The 19688-nt window shown below is 39.4% G+C and overlaps 2 protein-coding genes and 1 long non-coding RNA gene across 3 annotated transcripts; 1 reads left to right on the top strand and 2 right to left on the bottom strand.

The window, feature by feature from the left end:
• Positions 1-1992: 1992 nt before the first annotated feature.
• Positions 1993-3743, top strand: LOC130591243 (uncharacterized). Its single transcript, XR_008968986.1, has 2 exons — positions 1993-2998; positions 3487-3743. It is a non-coding gene; the product is annotated as an uncharacterized LOC130591243 (long non-coding RNA).
• Positions 3744-4315: 572 nt separating this feature from the next.
• Positions 4316-4945, bottom strand: LOC104907663 (uncharacterized). The gene has a single exon (XM_010696623.1). The coding sequence runs from the start codon at positions 4943-4945 to the stop codon at positions 4316-4318; it is 630 nt and encodes a 209-aa protein (XP_010694925.1).
• A 10228-nt stretch (positions 4946-15173) lies between these two features.
• On the bottom strand, positions 15174-15983 carry LOC125496573 (uncharacterized). Its single transcript, XM_057394004.1, has 2 exons — positions 15497-15983; positions 15174-15316 (listed from the first exon to the last, which is right to left on the bottom strand). The coding sequence occupies exons 1-2, from the start codon at positions 15981-15983 to the stop codon at positions 15174-15176; spliced, it is 630 nt and encodes a 209-aa protein (XP_057249987.1).
• Positions 15984-19688: the final 3705 nt, after the last annotated feature.

The following is a 19688-nucleotide window of genomic DNA, read 5'->3' as shown; positions in this document are numbered from 1 at the left end:
TAAGATAATCACTCTAATTAGTGATTAAATGAAAAGAATAATCTTCCTAATTGACGATTATAAGGGTTTAAAGTAATCACTCCAATTAGTGATTAAAAGAAGTTTGTGTCAACTGCTATAATTAGCGATTAATCGGGGATTGAAATAACCACCTTAATAGTGATCACGTTAATGATTTTTGTGGTCTTAGAAGGTTTGCTTCCTAATTGAAGGCTTTTAATAATCTTAATTGAAGATTATTATGTCATTGAAGAAAAATGATCAATTTGAGATTGAATTTGGAAATTTGTGTTTGACTAATTGAAATTTGGCCATTTAAAGCGACACACGTGAAACAACCTAAAATCAATTTGGAGATCATTATTACCAATCTAATTATGTCAAATTATATGATTAATCCATTTGAATATGGAGAACACATTTTTAAAAATGTAATATGGATCATCATACAATCGAACTTAGTTAGATTTGCAATTTTTCCTCTTAATTGAGACTGGGTCATTTGATTCATGTACTATGATATATTGGCCCAACATGCAATATTTGTAACATTGGTTGCTCATTTTATTAAAAAGAGTTGTGGAATTATTTATGAAAATTATGCATAAACATCTCCATGTTTTTTTTATTAATTGAGTGATGCAATAACTATTTACAAAGAAACTATTATTACAACAATATGTACAAAAACTATGATCTATACAAATGTTCAATCTTGATCTTCACCATGATGCTCCTTGATCTTCACCATGATGCTCCTTGATCTTCACCTCATTGAATGGGCTTTGGAATTCATGTTTGTTTATATACTTGGGAAAATTAAATATTGATTAACCTCTTTGATTTTGTTTTTTTATGACAATTTTTATTGATTTTTATTTACATGATAAAATGAGTCATTTTAAGATAAACTTAAGGAATTCATGAATATTCATTCACATTTTTGTATGAAAAGAAAACATTTTTTATGAAAGTTGAGTTAATCATTTTATTTCACTTTTCAGATTGCCTTTTTGTTCTTGCGCTGACTTACAAGAGGTGTTACTGCTAACAGTAACTACATCAATGTTACCTCTTTTAATATAGTAGGCATGAACCTAACGAACCCAAAGCTTATCTTGCTTAAAAGATAAAGCCTAAAGTTGTTTCAATATGGCACCTTTGTTCCACAACATGCCATATTAATCACATTTAACCCCATGCAGCTTTTGGTTGCTGAATGAAGGACCAAGCCACTAAGGCTTTTTTGATTGGTATAAACCACCAGTCACAAGAACTTCCTACAAATTGCTTCAACAACTTTAATCAGCTTCTTAGGGAGAGGAAAAATTTGCCCCCAATAATTCTGCATGCTACCAAGTATAATTTTTACCAATAGCAGCCTACCAGCATAAGACAAGAGATGCACCATCCACCCTTGGACCTTAACTGTAATTCTATTTATCAGTGGTGTACACTGGGAGAAAGGGAGATTTTTTGCAGCCAAAGGCACCCCAAGATACTTGAAAGGGAGCATACCTATAGGCATATGAATATATGCTGCAAGTTGTGTAGCTTCATCCTGGCTAACCCCTGAGAAGTAGATGCAACTTTTCTCATTGCTAGCTTCAAGCCCTGAAGCCCTTGAAAATTTATGGAAGGTAGCCATACTCTTCCCTATTAATGTAATAGCCCTGTTTTTAAGAGCCTTTATTTAAAAGCTAAATATATTTATTAAGTTAATTATGTTTCGAAAATTCATATTTTATTTGAGTTGTGGAATATGATTTCTATTTGTCGTGTTTGTAATATATTTATTTGTTTAATTTTATGAGGTTATAGTTATTAATATAACAATTATTTGAGTTCTATGTGCAACTAGTTAAGTTGTATTTTCCCAAAATAGAAACCAAAACCCTAAACCCCTTGTTGGTTATTGTGCAAAATACCAAAATTAATTTACCTCCCCATTTTCCTTGGTCGGTTGAATAAACCCCAAATATCCCCTTCATTTGTCGGTCGGTTTAATGAAATAAAACCCCAACCAAACCCTTTCTTTCCTCTCTCTCTTCCCGTGAGAAATATAAAACCCCCAAATCCTCAATCCTTTCTCTCTTCCCCTGCTTTATGTCTCGTCAAAATCCGGTTGCCTCGCCGGTGTTCTTGTTGCTCGTCGGAGCTATGCGTGTGGTGCTGCTCGCAAGCCATCACACCGCTGCTGTTGTTCGTTGCTGCTCGCGAGCCATCGAGGCATGTGTTTCTCTCTCCTCTCTCGAAAATCTTGTTGTCCTCTGCTTGTGTTGCGGGTCTTGTTCTTGTCGTTTACTTACGGTAGTGCATCACTAATTTGTCGGTGCTCAATCAGCCTCGCTAGAGCTTCGAGATCCCTCTATTCTCTGTTCTCTATGTTCTCTGCTTCCTCTGTTTTTCGCTGCTTCTTGGATGGCAGAGGTATAAAATTCCTACCTCTTGTTTCTATATTTGATTACTAGTTGGTGTTAGCAAATGTTTAATTGGTTTACTTTTGTTTCTAATTATTTTATAAATTAGATGATGATTAGGAGTTTAATTATGTAGTATAGTCTACTTGAGAGGAGTTGTGGTGGTTTCTGTTGGTTGTGCTGTTGTTATTACGTTGTTGTTGTTGTTGTATTGTTGTTGTTGTTGTTATATTATTGTTGGTGTTGGGATTGTTGTGGTGGTGGTGATGTGCCACAATTATTGGTTTGTTGTTGTTGTTCTTGATTTAGGTGAAAGTTGTGAGTTAAGGTTAGTTAGTTTGGTTTTATAATTAGAATTCTCATTATGAATTAAGGATTATAGAGTTAGAATGTTAAAGGTTGATAATTTGTAAATTGGGAATTAGTTATGGTTTCACTTTGTAGTTAATTAGATTAGTTAAGATTGATTATTGATTATCGTCATAATTGTGAGGTGATTCTTGGAGGATAATTTTGGAGTGAAGTATCATTCGGGATCATGAAGGAAATTATGTTGGTGGAATTGGATTACATTTCAGGTAACTTTTATGTTCAGTAAAATCATTTACTTATGCCCATGTGTGTATGTATCTCTATTCTGTTTTTGATACTTAAGTTCGTACGATGGCCATAGTTATGAATGTGTTGATTCTGGAAACGTTATTCGATGAATATGAATATGAAACTATTTTGCTGGCTTAGTTTATGAACTGAAAATAGTAAGTGGGCAAGGTATGGGTGGAGGATGGTTACTCTTTTGACCTAATACGGTTGGCTACGCTCCATTGTGAACTTTGGGGGTAGTGTATTGCTGGACTCCATAGCGAAGCTTGGAGGTAACTTCTGTCCTTTGTCCAAAGCCTGTACTTGCCACTGATTTGTTTAAGAGAGTGAACTATGCCAGCGGTGTAACGAGATGAAAATGATTTGAGAAACAAAATGTTTATAACAGGCCGAAGTAAAGGTTGCGAGTTTTCCACTCATTTTGGAATTTTGTTTGTTTTGTATTTCTTCTCTGAATTTACAGGTTTGGTATCAAGAGCTCGAGAATGGAAGTGAAGCAAGATTATGGATTGAGTTTGTATCTAGATAGTTTATTTGAGAATAGTTATTTATATTTTGTTGTATATAATATTTGGGAATCTAGTCGACATATTTGTGTTTTTGTAAGGATTTGTTTGTGGGCCCATAACCCACATGTCCAGGATCGATTTGTAAGGTTATGTTCCGCTGCGAGTAAATAATTAATTTGAGGCTTATTAAGCATTGATTGTGATTTGTGAATCTTAAGTGTGATCAGCTAGCAGCTCGGGAATCGGGCTGTTACAATTGAGTTATGATCTACTCTAGCAAACATGAGCAGATCATCAGCAAACATAAGATGAGTCAGGTTAAGCCTTTCACATTTGAGATGATAGTTAAAGTCTGGGTTTTTCGTGATATCTCCCACGCATCTACTTAAGTACTCCATACTTAAAGCAAATAAAAAAGGGGACAATGGATCCCCTTGTCTTAAGACTTTCTTAGCACTAACAGGATTGGAAGGTAGCTCATTCAATAATATAGAGCAGGGTACAGACTTGACATAAGCCATTATCCATTGAGTAAACCTTTCAGGGAACCTAAGATCCTTAAGCATACTCTCCAAAAACACCCATTCCACTGAATCATAGGCTTTCTTGATATCAACCTTGATTACACACCTAGGAGACACATGGCTCCTATTATACCCTCTTATTAGCTTAGTTGGTAGTAGAATATTATCCACATTCTGCCTTCCTAGGATAAAACCTGTTTGAGAGCAACTATAACGGTTGTAATCACCTTTTGTAGTCTGTGAGTTAGGATCTTAGAAATCAGCTGATACATAATAGAGCAGCTGCAATAGGTCTGTAATCTTTTGCATACAAGGCATTTTCCATTTTAAGAATCAGTGTAATAGTAGTACAATTGACTGCTTTATGAATATACACCTTGTCAAAGAACTCTAGAACAACAACATAAATGTCATGTTTAATGATATGCCAAGTTTTCTTGAAGAAAACTGCATTGAAGACATCCAATTCAGGAGCTTTTGAGTCATTAATGGAAGCAAGAGCTAGGTCAACTGTGGTGGTCACAACTTGCATTAGTAGGCAGCAGAATTCATACTTCAACCTAGGACCCTCTCTCACAACCCTTAGATCAATAACCTCCAGCTGATATGTGCTTGACCCAAGAAGCTTTCTGTAAAAACTTGTAATTTCATTTTGAATAGCTGTAGTTTCAGTCAAGAGGTCACCTTGGGTACTATGAATCATTGTTATCTTATTCCTTGTATTTCTCACCTTCACTGCAGTAAAGAAGAATTTTGAATTGGAGTCCCCCAAAGTAATCCAGTTGATGCTGACTTTCTGTTGTAAGATGCTCCCTTCAATCCTAGACCATTTTCTCAACCGGTCTAGGATTAATTTTTCCTCTTGATGTGTTTTAGTATAAAATTCCATCTCAGGCAATGCTTACATAGCCGCAAGTTTCTTTCGTAGCTCCTCCACTTTGAAGTGAGCCTTAGAAAAGCTTTTAGAGTAAAAGCTTTTCAAAGCTGCCTTGACAACTTTCAACTTGTCCCATACACTCTTCATTTTATAAGCACTAGAAGTAGAATGCCAGGCTTCCTGCACCATTTCAATAAAATCTTTCTGATCAGCAAGAAAATTCATGAAACGAAAAGGCTTACCTCAATTGGCATTGACAATCTCCAGTGTCAAACAGAAGGGGTGTGTGATCAGATACACCAGCTTCAAGGTACTTAATCACAACTCTAGAATAGTGATTAATCCATTCACAATTGACAATGGCTTTGTCAATTCTTCTATAAACCTTATCCAGCCCCACTCCTTGTTCCATGAATAGAATTGCCCACAAGAAGGAGCTTCCATTAGCGGATTATCCATCATCAAGGTGCTGAAATCTATAGTTTCAACTTCAGCAGCATCCACACCATTCATTCTATCAACAACATTACATACAACATTGAAATCCCCCATCATGATACAAGGTTGAGAAATACCAGCTACAAATCTTGTCATTTCAGTCCAAAGACTTTTCCTAGCAGTAACAGAGTGTAAACCATAAACAACAACCATATAAAACATAAAAGCTCCTGACCCATTTTGCACCTCAACCATAATCACTTGTTCAGAGACAGCCTGAATAATGACTTTAGCTTCACCAATTAACCACCCCTAACCAGATTCTCCCCTTGTTAGAGTGCTCATAATTACACACCCACATCCAATCATTGCCAAAATTTTTCTGAATTTTGAGGCAGTTATGACTTCTGACTCTAGTTTCCAGTAATGCACAAACAGTTACCTTGTTAGAGTGAAGGAAATGCTTAAAGCATTTCCTTCACTTTTAGGGGATCATTCATTCCCCTAACATGCCAGGTGGCTACATTCATTAAAATACATAGGGATTAGGTCCCCTAGCACCCCCAGGCGTCCCTGAGCCAAATTGAAGCTGAATCCCACTTTGCATAACACTCTTGCCTTTGTCTTTGTTCTTTCTAGTAACCATTTTCCACATCCCCTCTTCTGGATCCTTTTCTTGAACAATGCTAGGAATAGAAATAGAAGTAATCGTTTCATTAACTAAAGTTACAATCCCTTCATCAATTATAACAGGAATACTGGGCCCAGCATTTGGATGGGTTTTCATTTGATGCTTGTTCCTGTTGAGTGGTTTTCTTAACAACCCATTTATGCACAACCTTGCCAGGAGCTTTAACCAGCCCTTTGGCTCTACAGTTATGCCCCACCATTTGTCATTTCCTGCAAAAAGGAGGGAGCCAGTCAAAAGCCACCTTCTGCTTAAATACAGCACCATAAGGGTCCTCTACATCAATCTCCCAAGGTTTAACAATCATTGGTTTTCCAAGAACAAATGAGGAGCCGCATATAAAATGTTGTCCCTCTCCTCCCTGGATTTTAATTTGATTAGGAAGAAGCCTTCCTCATGCTTAAATATAGTCGGTTCCTCCATTAGATTGCAGTTAACATTGACATACTAATTAATTACTATTAACGTAGGGTTTTGCCTTACCACATAGACAACAATACCATTCTGCCAACATTAACTCATTTTTTCCACCTCGATCTTATCAAGTTTTGCTGCTAGACTACCATTGATAATAGATGGAGCCACATATTTCAGACCCATACCTTTCTCAGAGATGCGATTGGAGGTTGTAAAGCCCTTCCAATTCTATTTAACAGCTTCCTGGTGGTTCAGTTGATCTCCCTCTGCTCCTCAAGTAATCGGTGCTATCTCCACCGGAGTTTCAGCAGCTTCCAGTTCTCGAGTTACTGTTCCATTAGATTCCCCCTCACTCACGCCCAAATTTTGTGTTTTTTCCCCTTGCATATCATTACTAGAGTCTCTTGGAGCCAATGAGCTACTCGCCTTCCCGAAGGATTTCTTTTTCCGACCCATAAACGGTACCAGCGCACAATAGCCTAACCACCTCCTCGTACGTCAGTAAGGGTTTAAGGGTTTTACCCCGACAGTAGAGATCTTTTATTAATAATTTATAGTTGCATTACAAACTATGATTAATTAATATCAAATCTTGATAAAACTAAAGTGTTTATCTCTCTAGTATAAACCCTAGTAATAACTCTCTAAACTCTAGAATAAAGCATAAGTTAAAAAACTAAAAACAAAACTATCGTTTTTTAATAAAGCTCAAATTTTCTTTCCAGAAACGAAGCGTGCCGGCGCACCAAAATGACGTGCGGGAATACGAAAAGGAGGTGCGGGTGCACCACAAGCAGGTGTGTGCGCACCTGACACTTCTACCTCAAAATTGGGATTTCTCGTCAAATGGTGCGGGCGTACGTTGTGATGGTGCGGGTTCAGCAATGTAGTGCGGGCGCACCTTATGTCTGGTGCAGGAGCACCTTATGTTTGGTGCGGGCGCACAATTGTGTGCGGGCGTCTCCAGCTCCATGCGGGCACGCCTCCAAGTTCCCTTAGTTTATGTACTTCATTCCTTAGGCCATATATCGCAATACTCGGCCCCGAAAAGGGTCATACCTGCAATGAAAACACGAGAAACATTGGGGAAAGCATATGTACTAGAAATTCGATCAAAATAGATCGAAAATCTAGCAAAATGTCACTTATCAAACTAAACCAAAAGGAGGTCATAAAGTGCGTTAGAAACGCACTTATCAAACTCCCCCAAGCTTAGCATTTTGCTTGTCCTCAAGTAAACCAAGAGTGAGAAGGAAGGAAAAGAAGAGGTGAAAGGGAGAAAAAGGAAAAAAAAATCATGCAACAAACTAACCTACATGCTCTAAATGCAAAGTTACAAACATGACATGCTAGATAAATGAGTTTATAACAAGATTTAGGAGACCAACCAAACACAAGAGGGAAGATGATAAGGAAGCACAAGAGTGACTCTAAGGACTCAATCCACTGATCAACCGAGTCTTTTTGAAAAAAGGCTTTCCAAGAGTGATTTATCACTTTCCTCCACTTCCAAGTCCCGAGTTTGACTCCTCCCTACAGATGCTCAACCATAATAGCTCACCTCTACCACATCATGACTTACACAAAATCTTGCCCTCCACTACTAAATCGACCAAGTCCAATCTAGAAGTCAAAAGGGACTTTGTTAAGGTTGTAACGGGGCTAGGTTAAAGGTGTGGATGATAATTTAGGAATGTGGTGTAAAAAGGGTAAGCGGAGTACAAACTAGGGGTAAAAACTCCCCCAAGCTAGTCCTAACACCAATCTCAATTTAAAGTCTCACACATAACCATGATTTTCACTTTGACTTTTTCACCTTTTGAACTCTTTCACTTTTTGAATGTTTTTCATTTTTCTCATCAAATTGCTTTTTCTTTCTTTTCTTTCAATATAATTCCAAATGAAACACTAAGAGCTTTCTTTCTTTCTTTTATTTCTTTTGCCTTTCCTCTCGCAGTTTTCTTTAGCTTTTGCAATCATACTTGCCTATTAATTCACTTTCAACCAAGACTCAACATCAAAATAACTCAACTCAATACAAACTAGACATGCACTCCACTTCGGGGAAAGTTTGGCCATGACTTATTATGAGGGTTAAGCAAAAATAGGATAGAAAGGCTCAAATGGGTTGAGAAGCGGATAATTATGCCGGTATAAAAGCTTTTGGCTTTGGAGCTCCTATTTCTAGCAAAAAGATATGCCCTTAATCATTCTTCTAAAGGCTCGGTCTTATGCAATCTTGGGGAGCTAAAATGCAAGTCACAAGTTAGGCGATCAATGGTGAGGGTTGTGAAGTTACGAGGTTCTTGGCCCTCCTTCGGGATTCGTCGCACAAGGGGCAAGGCAATCCAATCAACCAACTCGCCTAATTTCAAAAAGACTTTACCAAAAGTTATCGTTCTCAAGAGTCACTTAAAGTCACATCAGGGCTTCCAAAACCATCAAGTCTAATGTAGGGAAGGTCTTCCAATCAAGTTATGAACACTTTTAGCCACAAATCATGCATGCAATCAAGCTATCCTAAATGCAGAAAAATAAAAAAAAAAGAAAAGGAAAAGAATAAAAGAGAAAAATGTTTTTTTTTTTTTTTGAAATTTTTTTATGCAAAGCAAAGCAAGGCAAAACTACCAAAACAAACTATCAAACACACGTTGTACAAGTGAAAGAGAAGAAACAGGGGTTGGTGGAAACAAGACCAACATGATATGACCAATCACCGAATTACACCGAAAACTAATAGAACCCCTATATCACTAGCCACCGATGACCCCAAACTCCCAAAGACATAAGCATACATGCAAGGCCCCCAAGCTCAAGCGAAACTTCGCGCTCGAAGTTGCAAAAGGAGGGAGAGGGAGGGGGGGGGTTCATGAATAGCACCTAATACCCACCATCACCCCCATCGATAGGGGGGTTAGGAAGGAAATACCCACCGGAGTACTCGTCAGGGAAGTAAGACGGGTAGTGGGGGTAGGGGCGGAAAAAAGGCTCCTCGAATCGCCCTTCATGAGGGTCGAAGGTAGGAGGGTAGTGGGGATGGTTGAGGAAAGGGGGCTCGTGTCCGGAATGGACATTGGCGAGGTGAGTTCACCAAGCCACCCTAGACACATAGTTAAGGTCGGTGCGGATACCGGCAAGGGTAGTAGTAACCGCACGGTGATTGGCCTGCATTTGGGCGATGGCCGCGATGAAAGATCCCATATCGAAAGACTGGGAGGAGGAAGGTTCGGCCACCTCAGTCTCAGGAATGCGGTTGTCGGACCTCAAAACTCTCGGAGCCCGTGGTATGCCCTCCACAGGGGTGGACTGAATGAAGGTCCTAGCAGGGATGTCCTGAGGGGTGATATGGGAAGGGGAAACCCGCCAACTCGTTGTTCATGTAAGAATATGGCCCCCCCCTCTCCCAACAAGCCAAATGCAGTTTGGTGTCATGTAATGACGCAGAAATTTCATCTGATGCAGGAATGCACCATCCAATAGGTTGGACTGACCAACAGAAGACACGCTAGCTTCCAACCGAGCCAGGTCCTCGTCCAACCTGAGGTAAGACGTTATCCGGGTGATCATTCCACCACAAACGATCTCCCCGGATACCGTAGTTACCCCCCCGAATCTCTTGCAATCGATTAAGGAAGAGATTGGCAAAATTAATTCAGGCTCCAAGGTGGGCCCCGTTAGTGGCCAACCAAAGAACCATGAGCTCTTCCTTTCTCAATTGCCCGACTTGCTGCTTGGGAAAGATGGTATAATCAAACATCCTATGGAAGTAATGGATAGCGGTATGGATAATCTCTGATGCATTGGACGAGTTCGTCCGAAACGGAGTGGTCTCATTGGTAATCTTGGCCCACCATTCTTGTTCGTTGTACCCCTGCCAAACGGTGCCTAAAGGGGCATCACAAGAGGCACTGGAATCCATCCCAAAGGCTTCACAAAATTTGTCAAATGAGAGTGTTCTAACTTGATTGAAATGATGACATTGGATAGTCAGAACACCTGTGTCCAGCTCCCCTCTTAATTATGTTCAACGTACTCAAGAACTCAAGAGTAAGCTGATCATAAGTGGGCTCATAGACGGTGAGAAAGTTCGACAGCCCTAGATTACCTGCCATCTCCCTTATCATCGAGTCGATGTTAAGGTGAACGCAGGTAATTAATGTAGTCGTAGAATTTCGTGCGTGGGACGAAGTGGGCGCTCGGTAAGTCGTGTGAAGATTTGAAGGTGAGCCGCATTGGGGAATTTCACAGGATAGATGGGTGGGGGATTAGATCTAGAAGAGGGTCCTTGTGAGGAGGACCCTGTCTTAGCTCTCTTAGACCGAGAGGATGATCCCTCGCCACTGTTCCTTCCTATGGTGGTAAAAAAAAAGGTTTTGTTTTTCAAACGGGGGAGAATAAGTGATGGTCCGGTTCAATAGCACAAAACAAAACTAACTCCCCACACAAAGAGACACACACAAAAGAAAAAAAAAAGAAAAAAAAACTAATCCTAAAATCTATCAACTAACAATCCCACAATCAATAGCAACAAAGTTGCTAACAAGCAAGAACTAGGGCTACTATAAGATTTTCAACCACTCACAAGGTGCCTCACAACATAAATTCAACAAACCAACCACAAGTTATGAAAAACTTCTCAACAACACTTAGCAAATCATGCAATGTACTTTAAAAATATTCAAAAGATTATGAAATTATCACAAAGAACATGAAATCTCACTAGTTCATCACAATATCAAGCACAAAATTGGGCAAATTTCATGAATAATCAAAAGTTAAGAGGAAAAACAAGCATGCAATCAAAAAGAAAACACACTAGAAGTCCAAATAACAAGATTATAGATGTAAAACAAGGATTAGAAGAAGATTTACCAACATGGAGATGAAAATTCCCAAATTTGAAACCCTAGAAGTCCAAACCTTGCTAAATCCCCAAATTTTGTGCTCTTGAGTGTTGTAGAGATGAAGGTGATGAAAATTCCGGTGAGAAAGTCGGTCGGCGGTCACCGAAAAACTTGTGTGGTGGCCGGATCTAGAGAGCTTGAAGAGAGAGAAAGTGAGTGAGTGAGAGAGTGTGGTTGAAATCGAAAAAAAACGAAAAAACGAAAGTTTGGTGCGGGCGCACCAAACTTTTCTGCCAGAGTAAAATTACTGGGAAAGTTTGGTGCGGGCACACCTGGTCGAGGTACTGGTGCTCACTTGTTTTTTCAAAAATGTTTTTGAAACCGGTGCGGTTTCTAGAAATTGTTTTGAAACTTGTGCGGGGCCACCTTTGAGTGGTGCGGGAGCACCAAAGGCTTCTGTTTTCCTCAACTTTTCTTTTTCCAATTTGGTGCGGGCGTACCAAGCTCGTCTTTTTTTTTTTTTTCTCAACCCCTTTTTTTTCTACCAACTCACTCCTTTTAACTCAACTTTTCATAAGAATCATAACTCATAATGTAGCTCTCATGGCTAGCTGATAAAGCAAAAATCAAACTAACAACCAAAAGAAAAATAAAATAAAAGAAAGGGAAGAAAAGGAACGGGTTGCCTCCCGTGTAGCGCTTGTTTTAAGTCATTAGCTGGACTAAGAAGGTTATGTTCTTTACGAGATGCGCTCGGGTGAGTGAAGGATCAAACAACCAATGGTACCAATGGCGTGATTATCATGATAAAGCTTCAATCTTTGACCGTTCACCCAAAATGGATCGTTCTCCCCCAAAATCTCATAAGCTTCATAAGGGGTAGTCTTCGACATCGATCAGAAAGGTCCCAACCACTTGGACTTTAACTTTACAGGGAAGAGTTTTAGTCTTGAGTTAAACAACAAGACTTTTTCCCCAACCCGGAATTCTCTTTTTTGAATCCGATGATCATGCCATTTCTTCGTTTGCTCCTTGTATAATCTCGAGCTCTCATATGCGTCAAATCGGAGTTTCTCAAGCTCAACTAATAACCTTTCCTTTTGAGCATCTCCTGCTAAGTGAAGATCCATGTTGAGCTCTTTAATTGCACACCAAGCTTTGTGCTCTAGTTCAACCATCAAATGGCATGCTTTTCCATACACACGACGATAAGGAGTGGTGTCTATAGGTGTCGTGAAAGTCGTGAAAAGAGCCCAAAGAGCATCATATAGCTTCAAAGACCAATCCTTTCTTGTCTTATTGACCACTCTCTCAAGGACGTTCTTTACTTCGATTTGAGACTTCAACTTGGCATTGGGTTTGGGGGTGATAAGGAATACCGACTTTGTGATTTACGAAGTACTTCTTCAAAAGTGCTTCTAGTTGCTTTTTGGCGAAGTGTGAACCGCCATCATTTATCAATACTCAAAGCACTCCAAACCGAGGGAAGATGATTTTCTTCAAGAGCTTGGTCACAACTTTGTGGTCATTGGTGGGGGAGGCAATGGCTTTAGCCCATTTAGTTATGTAGTCAACCGCAACAAGAATGTACATATTTCCCAAAGAAGGAACAAATAGACCCATGAAGTCGACTCCCCAAACAGCAAATGGTTCAACCTCGATGATGTTTTGTTGAGGCATCTCATGTCTTTTTGTGATGCTACCACTCCTTTGACATCTATCGCAACTCAAATTAAACTCCCGAGCATCCTTTTGTAATGAGGGCCAAAAAATACCACATTGAAGCACCTTAGCAACAGTTTTTCTTGCTCCACCGTGCCCTCCACATGCCAAGGTATGGCAATGGTTCAACACCGAGGTCATCTCATGATTGGGAACACACCTCCTAAACACTCCATCGGCGCACTTCTTAAATAAGAGCGGATCATCCCAATAGAACCTCGAAACTTCTTTGAAAAACCATTTTCTTTGTTGGGAATTAAAATCATAAGGTTCAATCCCACAAGCCAAATAATTCGCATAGTCCGCGAACCATGGAATTTCATTGTTCAGAATGGTGAATAGCGCTTCTTCTCTCAAATCTTCTGCAATAGGGATCTCATCAAGATCCAATAGATTCTCATCAAGAGGGAGGCAAGAAAGATGGTCAGCTACCACAGTTTCTGTCGCCTTCTTCTCTTTCATCTCAAAATTGAACTCTTGAAGAAGCAGCACCCACCTAATGAGTCGAGGCTTTGCATCTTTCTTACTCATCAAATAACGGACCGCAGAATGGTCTATATACACAACAACGTTATTACAGGTCAAGTAAGATCGAAATTTGTCAAATACAAAGACTACGGCCAACATCTCCTTCTCCGTAGTTGCATAATTCCTTTGAGCGTCATCCAAGGTCCTACTTGCATAGACTATCACATGTAACCTTCCTTCCTTTCGTTTCCCAAGAACAAAACCCACTGCAAAGTCACTAGCATCGCACATTAGTTCAAAAGGCATACTCCAATCCGTAGCTTGCACAATGGGGGGCAGAAATAAGGGCTTTTTCGAAGTTTCAAAAGCCTTAATACAAGACTCATCAAACACAAAATCTACATCTTTTTGGAGTAGATTCGTCAATGGTTTTCCTATTTGAGAAAAATCCTTGATGAAACGCTGGTAAAAACCTGCATATCCAAGGAAAGCACGAACTCCCGTCACCGAGTTCAGTGGCGGAAGCTTTTCAATGACCGAAACCTTTGCTGGATCCACTTCAATGCCCTTCTTCGACACTTTAAGCCCAAGGACAATGCCTTCCTCAACCATAAAGTGACACTTCTCCTAATTCCAGACGAGGTTCGTCTCTTGACACTTTTTCAATACACACTCAAGATGAACCAGACATGTGTCAAAAGACGAACCACACACACTAAAATCGTCCATGAACACCTCAATAGAATACTCTAGCATGTCAGAGAAGATTGATGTCATACACCTTTGAAAAGTGGATGGGGCATTACACAAACCAAAAGGCATCCTCCGATATGCAAATGTCCCATACGGACAAGTAAAGGTGTTTTCTCTTGGTCATCCCCATGAATAGGGATTTGAGAGAATCCGGAATAACCATCGAGAAAGGAAAATTGTGAATGACGAGCAAGCCTCTCCAAATTTGGTCAATGAAGGTACGGGGGAAATGGTCCTTAGGGGTGGATTTGTTCAACTTCCTGTAATCAATACAGACTCTCCACCCAGCGACAATTCTAGTGGAGATTATTTTTCCTTTCTCATTCTCAACTATAGTCATGCCTCCTTTTTTGGAACCATGTGAATCGGGCTCACCCACTTGCTATCTGAGATAGCGTAGATGATTCCCACGTCACGTAGTTTCATGATCTCCTTTTTTACAACCTCTTTGAGGTTAGGATTGAGCCTTCTCTGATGCTCTATGGAGGAGGCATTACTATCGATAAGATGGATACGATGCATAGCAAGAGAAGAGCTTATCCCCTTAAGGTCATCAATCGAATACCCAATGACATCTTTATATTTTTGTAGTATCTCAATCAATTTTGATATAGAGATGTCATCAAGACTCGAATTGACAGTAACGGGATAAGTATATGCATCATCAAGAAAAACATATTTAAGACAGTATGGAAGGGGTTTGAACTCTACCTTTGGAGGAGGCTTAGAACACTCCTCTTTGTCATTGGATGTAGCTGGAATCTCATATGCTTCATCTTGTGTCTCCTCAATGGTAGTGTCAAAAAGCATGGAGAATTCTTCCACCTCTTCCATGTCCAAGCTAGGGGCATCGGTAAGCGAAGCATACAACTCACCCCCTATGTGAACCATACTTGCGGCATCCTCTATCTTATCCTCCACTAGACTTAGAGAACTCAAATACAACCCGCTCTTTGGCAACTTCAACCGTGATGGTATCATTTTTGTAGTTTATCACAGCATCCAGTGTCTTTAGAGCTTCTCTACCAATAATAAGAGGAGTCTCCGAATCTTCTACCATATCCATTACCACAAAATCACATGGCACAAACACATGCCCAACTTGAATTGGTATATCCTCCAACTCACCATAGGGGACTCTCACAGTGCGGTCCGCCAATTGAATCGTTTTTCGCATAGAATGAAGAGGAAATTCAAGGTGCTTAGCAATAGATAGTGGAATCAAATTAACACTCGCTCCAAAGTCGGCCAGTGCACCCTTAGGCTCTAAATCACTTATCTTCACCGGTAAGGTGAAACTCCCGGGGTCCCTTTGCTTCTTGGGCATGGTTCGTTGCACAAGAGCACTTACTTGGTAGGGTAGGGTGATAAGCTCATCTTTAAGTTTGCGTTTGTTGGAGAGAATTTCCTTCAATAACTTAGCATACGCCGGCATTTTAGACATAGCCTCAAGAAATGGAATGTTGATTTGCAGGCTCTTCATCACGTTGAGGAATATTGTGTACTTGTCACTCAATTTTCTCTCTACCAACCTTTGAGGATAGGGAACCGGAGACACATAGGTCTTGGTTGGTGGAGGTGATGGCAATGGAGTTCTATCTCCAACTTGAACTTGTGGCTCATCTTTTTCCACAACTTCTTCTTTCTCACTTTCCTTAACTTCATCCTCCTTCTTAACAACCTCAACTTCTTCTTCTTTCTCTAACTCCCTATTAGGCATCTGAGGACCCTCATAACTTGTTCCCGACCTCAATGGATGGCTTTGGCTTGATGGAGGTTTGGGTTAGGGATGAATTGTCTCCGAAGTTAATTTATGGGAGTTGAGGGATTCTTCTCGGCTACTTGGACGATTAGGGTTTCAAGCATTTTGTTATGGGCTTGTAGCTCTTGAAACCTTTGCTCATGGTTTTAGAGAATTTAGTTCATGGATTGGAGTTGTTGGAGAATTTGGAGAGAGGTTGGATCGGGGGATGGAATGGTTCGGGATTTTGTTTGGGGAATGGAGGATTAAAGGGAGGTTTTTGGGTATTGACTCTTTGATGTGGAGCTTGGTAAGTGTTCGACCTTGTGAGGATGAACAACCTTGGTTATAATTTTGGTTATACCCTTGCACATACCCTTGGTTTTGAGCTTGGTTATACCCTTGTTGAGGTTGATTCCATCCTTGTTGAGGTTGGTTGAAGCCTTGGGTGTAGTTTTGTTGAGGTTGTTTGCAACCCCCTTGTTGATTGCTTCTATACCCTTGGTTCCGTTGATATCCATCTCCTCTAGAGTTTATCGTCGCTACATGCTCCGAATGGGTACCTCGACAATAATAAGTATCATGGTTAGTGCCACCACAAATATTACAAGAAAAAGAATTTACCTGTGAAAGATTAGATGAGGCGAGATTGATCTTTTAAAGCTTCTTGTCAAGTTGGTCCATCTTGGTTTGAATTTGATCCATGGGATCTAATTCAAACTTCCCGCTCTTCTAGGGTGGAACACCTCTTCATCGTCCACCCCATGAATAGTTCTTAATTACTTCCTCTATAGTGGACTCAAGTTGATGTTGTAGGATCTTATAAAGTTGACCTCCCGCTCCAGCATCAAGGTTTGGCACGTGATATAGGTTCAAGGCATCATAGAAAAACCGCATAAGGAGTTTTTTATTGAACTAATGGTGAGACATGAATGGATCATCTCCTTATACTGCTCCCAAGCTTCCGCAAGTGTCTCATCGCTCTCTTGCTCAAATGGGGAGATCTCCTCCTTATGTCTGCTGTCTTCCACTCCGGGAAGTATTTCTTCAAAAAGGCCATTGTGACTTCTTCCCATGCAGTGAGGGAATTGGCAGGCAAGCTCTTGAGCCATGATTTTGCCTTTCCGGTACGAGAAGATCGGAACAAATGCATCTTGATATAGCCAGGGGAGACGTGATTTGTTGTTATCATAGCACAAATCTCAAGAAACCTATCAAGATGGTCAAGAGGATCCTCATTCGACCCCCACAAAATTGCTCTACTTTCACCATCCTAGTATACTGAGGATGAATGCTGAAATTTGTAGTTGTGGTGGGAAGTCGAATACCACCTTGAAGAACATAGGAACTCGAATTTCTGAAAGCCCTAAAGAGTTGTGGAATTTCTTCACCCATTTATGCTTCAACTTCACTTGTTGTACTTGAAACTGGTGAAGATGGTTCGGTACCCAAAGACAAATCTTCCAAATTTTTCTGAACCTTTTGCAATATACGGTCAATTTCAGGATCTAAAGGCAAAGTGGGTGAATCGTGAGCTTTCTTTCTCATGTAGCACAACACAGCTAAGTAGAGAATTAGCAAATAACAACCACAATTAAAAAGAAAATAAAATAAAAATCAACTAAGCAAGCTAAACTAAAATAAACTTCAATTAATAGCACAATTTCCCCGGCAACGGCGCCATTTTGATAAGAGGTATTTAGTGTGTCGTCAAGACACCATAAATCACTTTTCAAACAATATTTATAAATTCTAACAAGCGATTACTAAGAACGTAGCAAAGGCAAGTCAAGGGTCGATCCATGTGGAAAGAGGGACTAATTAAAGTCTATCAAGTCTAGATCACTTAATTGAAGGGTTTTTTTTAGGGGGGGAGGGTTTGAAAAGAATCGTCAACAACTGTGACTAGCTGATAACAAGAACTAGCAAATAACTCGAATTAATGAATCAGATAGGAAGACACTAGAGTTAAGGTTACTAATATGAATAAGAACGGACTATGATTGTTAATGCGATTGTGAAGCAATGGAGACGATTATGCAAGGTTTAGTTTTCCTCTAAAATACTCGAGTCCTCTCTCGAATGGTCCTCAAGAGTAATCACTTAATCAATCAACTAAATTCTCTCTCGAATGGTCTTTGGTTAATTGATTAAGAGATTCAATAAATTCGAAAAATCCTAATGAAGGATCCCCTTAATTTCTACCCAATATCTTGGCCTAGATATTAAGTTGATTCTTGGGGATGATAAAAGTGTTCAAAATTCGATTTAAGAACATTTGAATCCAAAATACCAAAGCATAAATGTGATCAATATCTATCCTAAGGTCTCAAAACACAATGATCAATGCATAAACTTCATTAAAACATCATATTGTTGTTTCACTATTTTGATAATGACAAATAATTAACTTTGTTTAATATTAGTTTCGTTTTTATTCGTATGTTCCTAGTTTATTTTGTTAGATTTAATCACATGTGTTTTAACTTACTTTATAGTTTAGATTTATTCTTTTAGTTTAAATTTAATGTAGTTATTTTAGATATCACAAATAATATGTTAAATAACTTATGGAGAATTGATTCGGAGATTAATCAAAAATTAAGTTGTTAATCTTTATTTGTGACAAAACCGTTTATATTATGGAGGTAAAAATTATGATATGTTGTGATTCCATAATATTCTATTTAGTTAGTTTGTGTGCAGCCCTTTGTATATTCCATAACAAGAAGCCGCCAAAATCTAACCTAAACAAGCTCCTAAGAAGAATGCGTTGTGGTAGTTCCTAGATTTTAGTAACCACAACAACCCACCTACTAACAAGGCGTGGGGAAATGGGAATGCGCGTGTTAGTGGCTGAATTTGTGGAAATTAACCAAATAACTTCCAACAGATATATGCAACGGAAGATCATGGAAGAAGTGGCTGAATACAAAGCTTCATTGTGGAGAAGGTCATGGAAAAGATCGTGGGAATATTGTCCTCTACAAATAAGTTTTTGTAACAATCTTTTTTATGTATGCTTTCAGAATTTTAAGTGTAATATCTTAGTGAAAGTGTATTCGATTTTACTCTTCTTTCATTATTACTTAGAGTATTATAGATTGGGTTGAGTGAATCTAAATCTGTAATCATTTTGAGAGAAAAAGAGAAAGAGAAAGAGAAGAGAGAAAGAGAAAAGACTTCGAGCAAAGTCAAGAGAGAAAGTCAACTGTTCAGGGAGAACAAGTTGACTGGGAACCAGTTCCTAGAGGAACAGAGTAGGTCCGAGTTTAGGTTGTACAAAAGTGAGTCTTTTGGCCTAAAGTTATTAAAAAGAATTGAGTCAAAATCCCTCGTGGTCAAGGTTTTTCTTCCTGTTGGGTCTAGGAAGTTTTCCTTGTAAAAATCTCGTGTTCCTATTTCTTTCTTGTTTATGAAATTACTTCTTTCTTATTCAATCATTCTTTTATTTCCGCAAAAAGTTTGAAAATCTCCCCAACTACAATTCACCCCCCTCCTCTTGTAGTTGTTTAAGTGTTCGTACTCGACTAACAATTGGTATCAGAGCCTGGTTCCCCCAAAATCAGTTAACACTGAGGAGCTAGTTTCTGGAAATGATGAACACATCAGGAGAAAGATTGGAAGAAGGTTACTCAACTCAGCGTCCACCCATGTTTAATGGTAAGTACTATCCATACTGGA

This window comes from Beta vulgaris, chromosome 4 (assembly GCF_026745355.1).
Source record: "Beta vulgaris subsp. vulgaris cultivar EL10 chromosome 4, EL10.2, whole genome shotgun sequence".
Taxonomy (NCBI): domain Eukaryota; kingdom Viridiplantae; phylum Streptophyta; class Magnoliopsida; order Caryophyllales; family Amaranthaceae; genus Beta; species Beta vulgaris.
Note: the sequence above shows the minus strand (reverse complement) of the source record. Positions and strands in the feature narration are given on the sequence as shown.

What these genes read in the sequence shown, in the direction of transcription:
- LOC104907663 (XM_010696623.1), bottom strand. Translation starts at nt 4,945, where the DNA reads ATGGAATTTTATACTAAAACACATCAAGAGGAAAAATTAATCCTAGAC.
- LOC125496573 (XM_057394004.1), bottom strand. Translation starts at nt 15,983, where the DNA reads ATGCCTAATAGGGAGTTAGAGAAAGAAGAAGAAGTTGAGGTTGTTAAG. An exon ending in ACTGGCCGACTTTGGAGCGA is followed by an intron (nt 15,317 to 15,496) that starts GTGTTAATTTGA and finishes TGGATATGGTAG; the next exon opens with AAGATTCGGAGACTCCTCTT.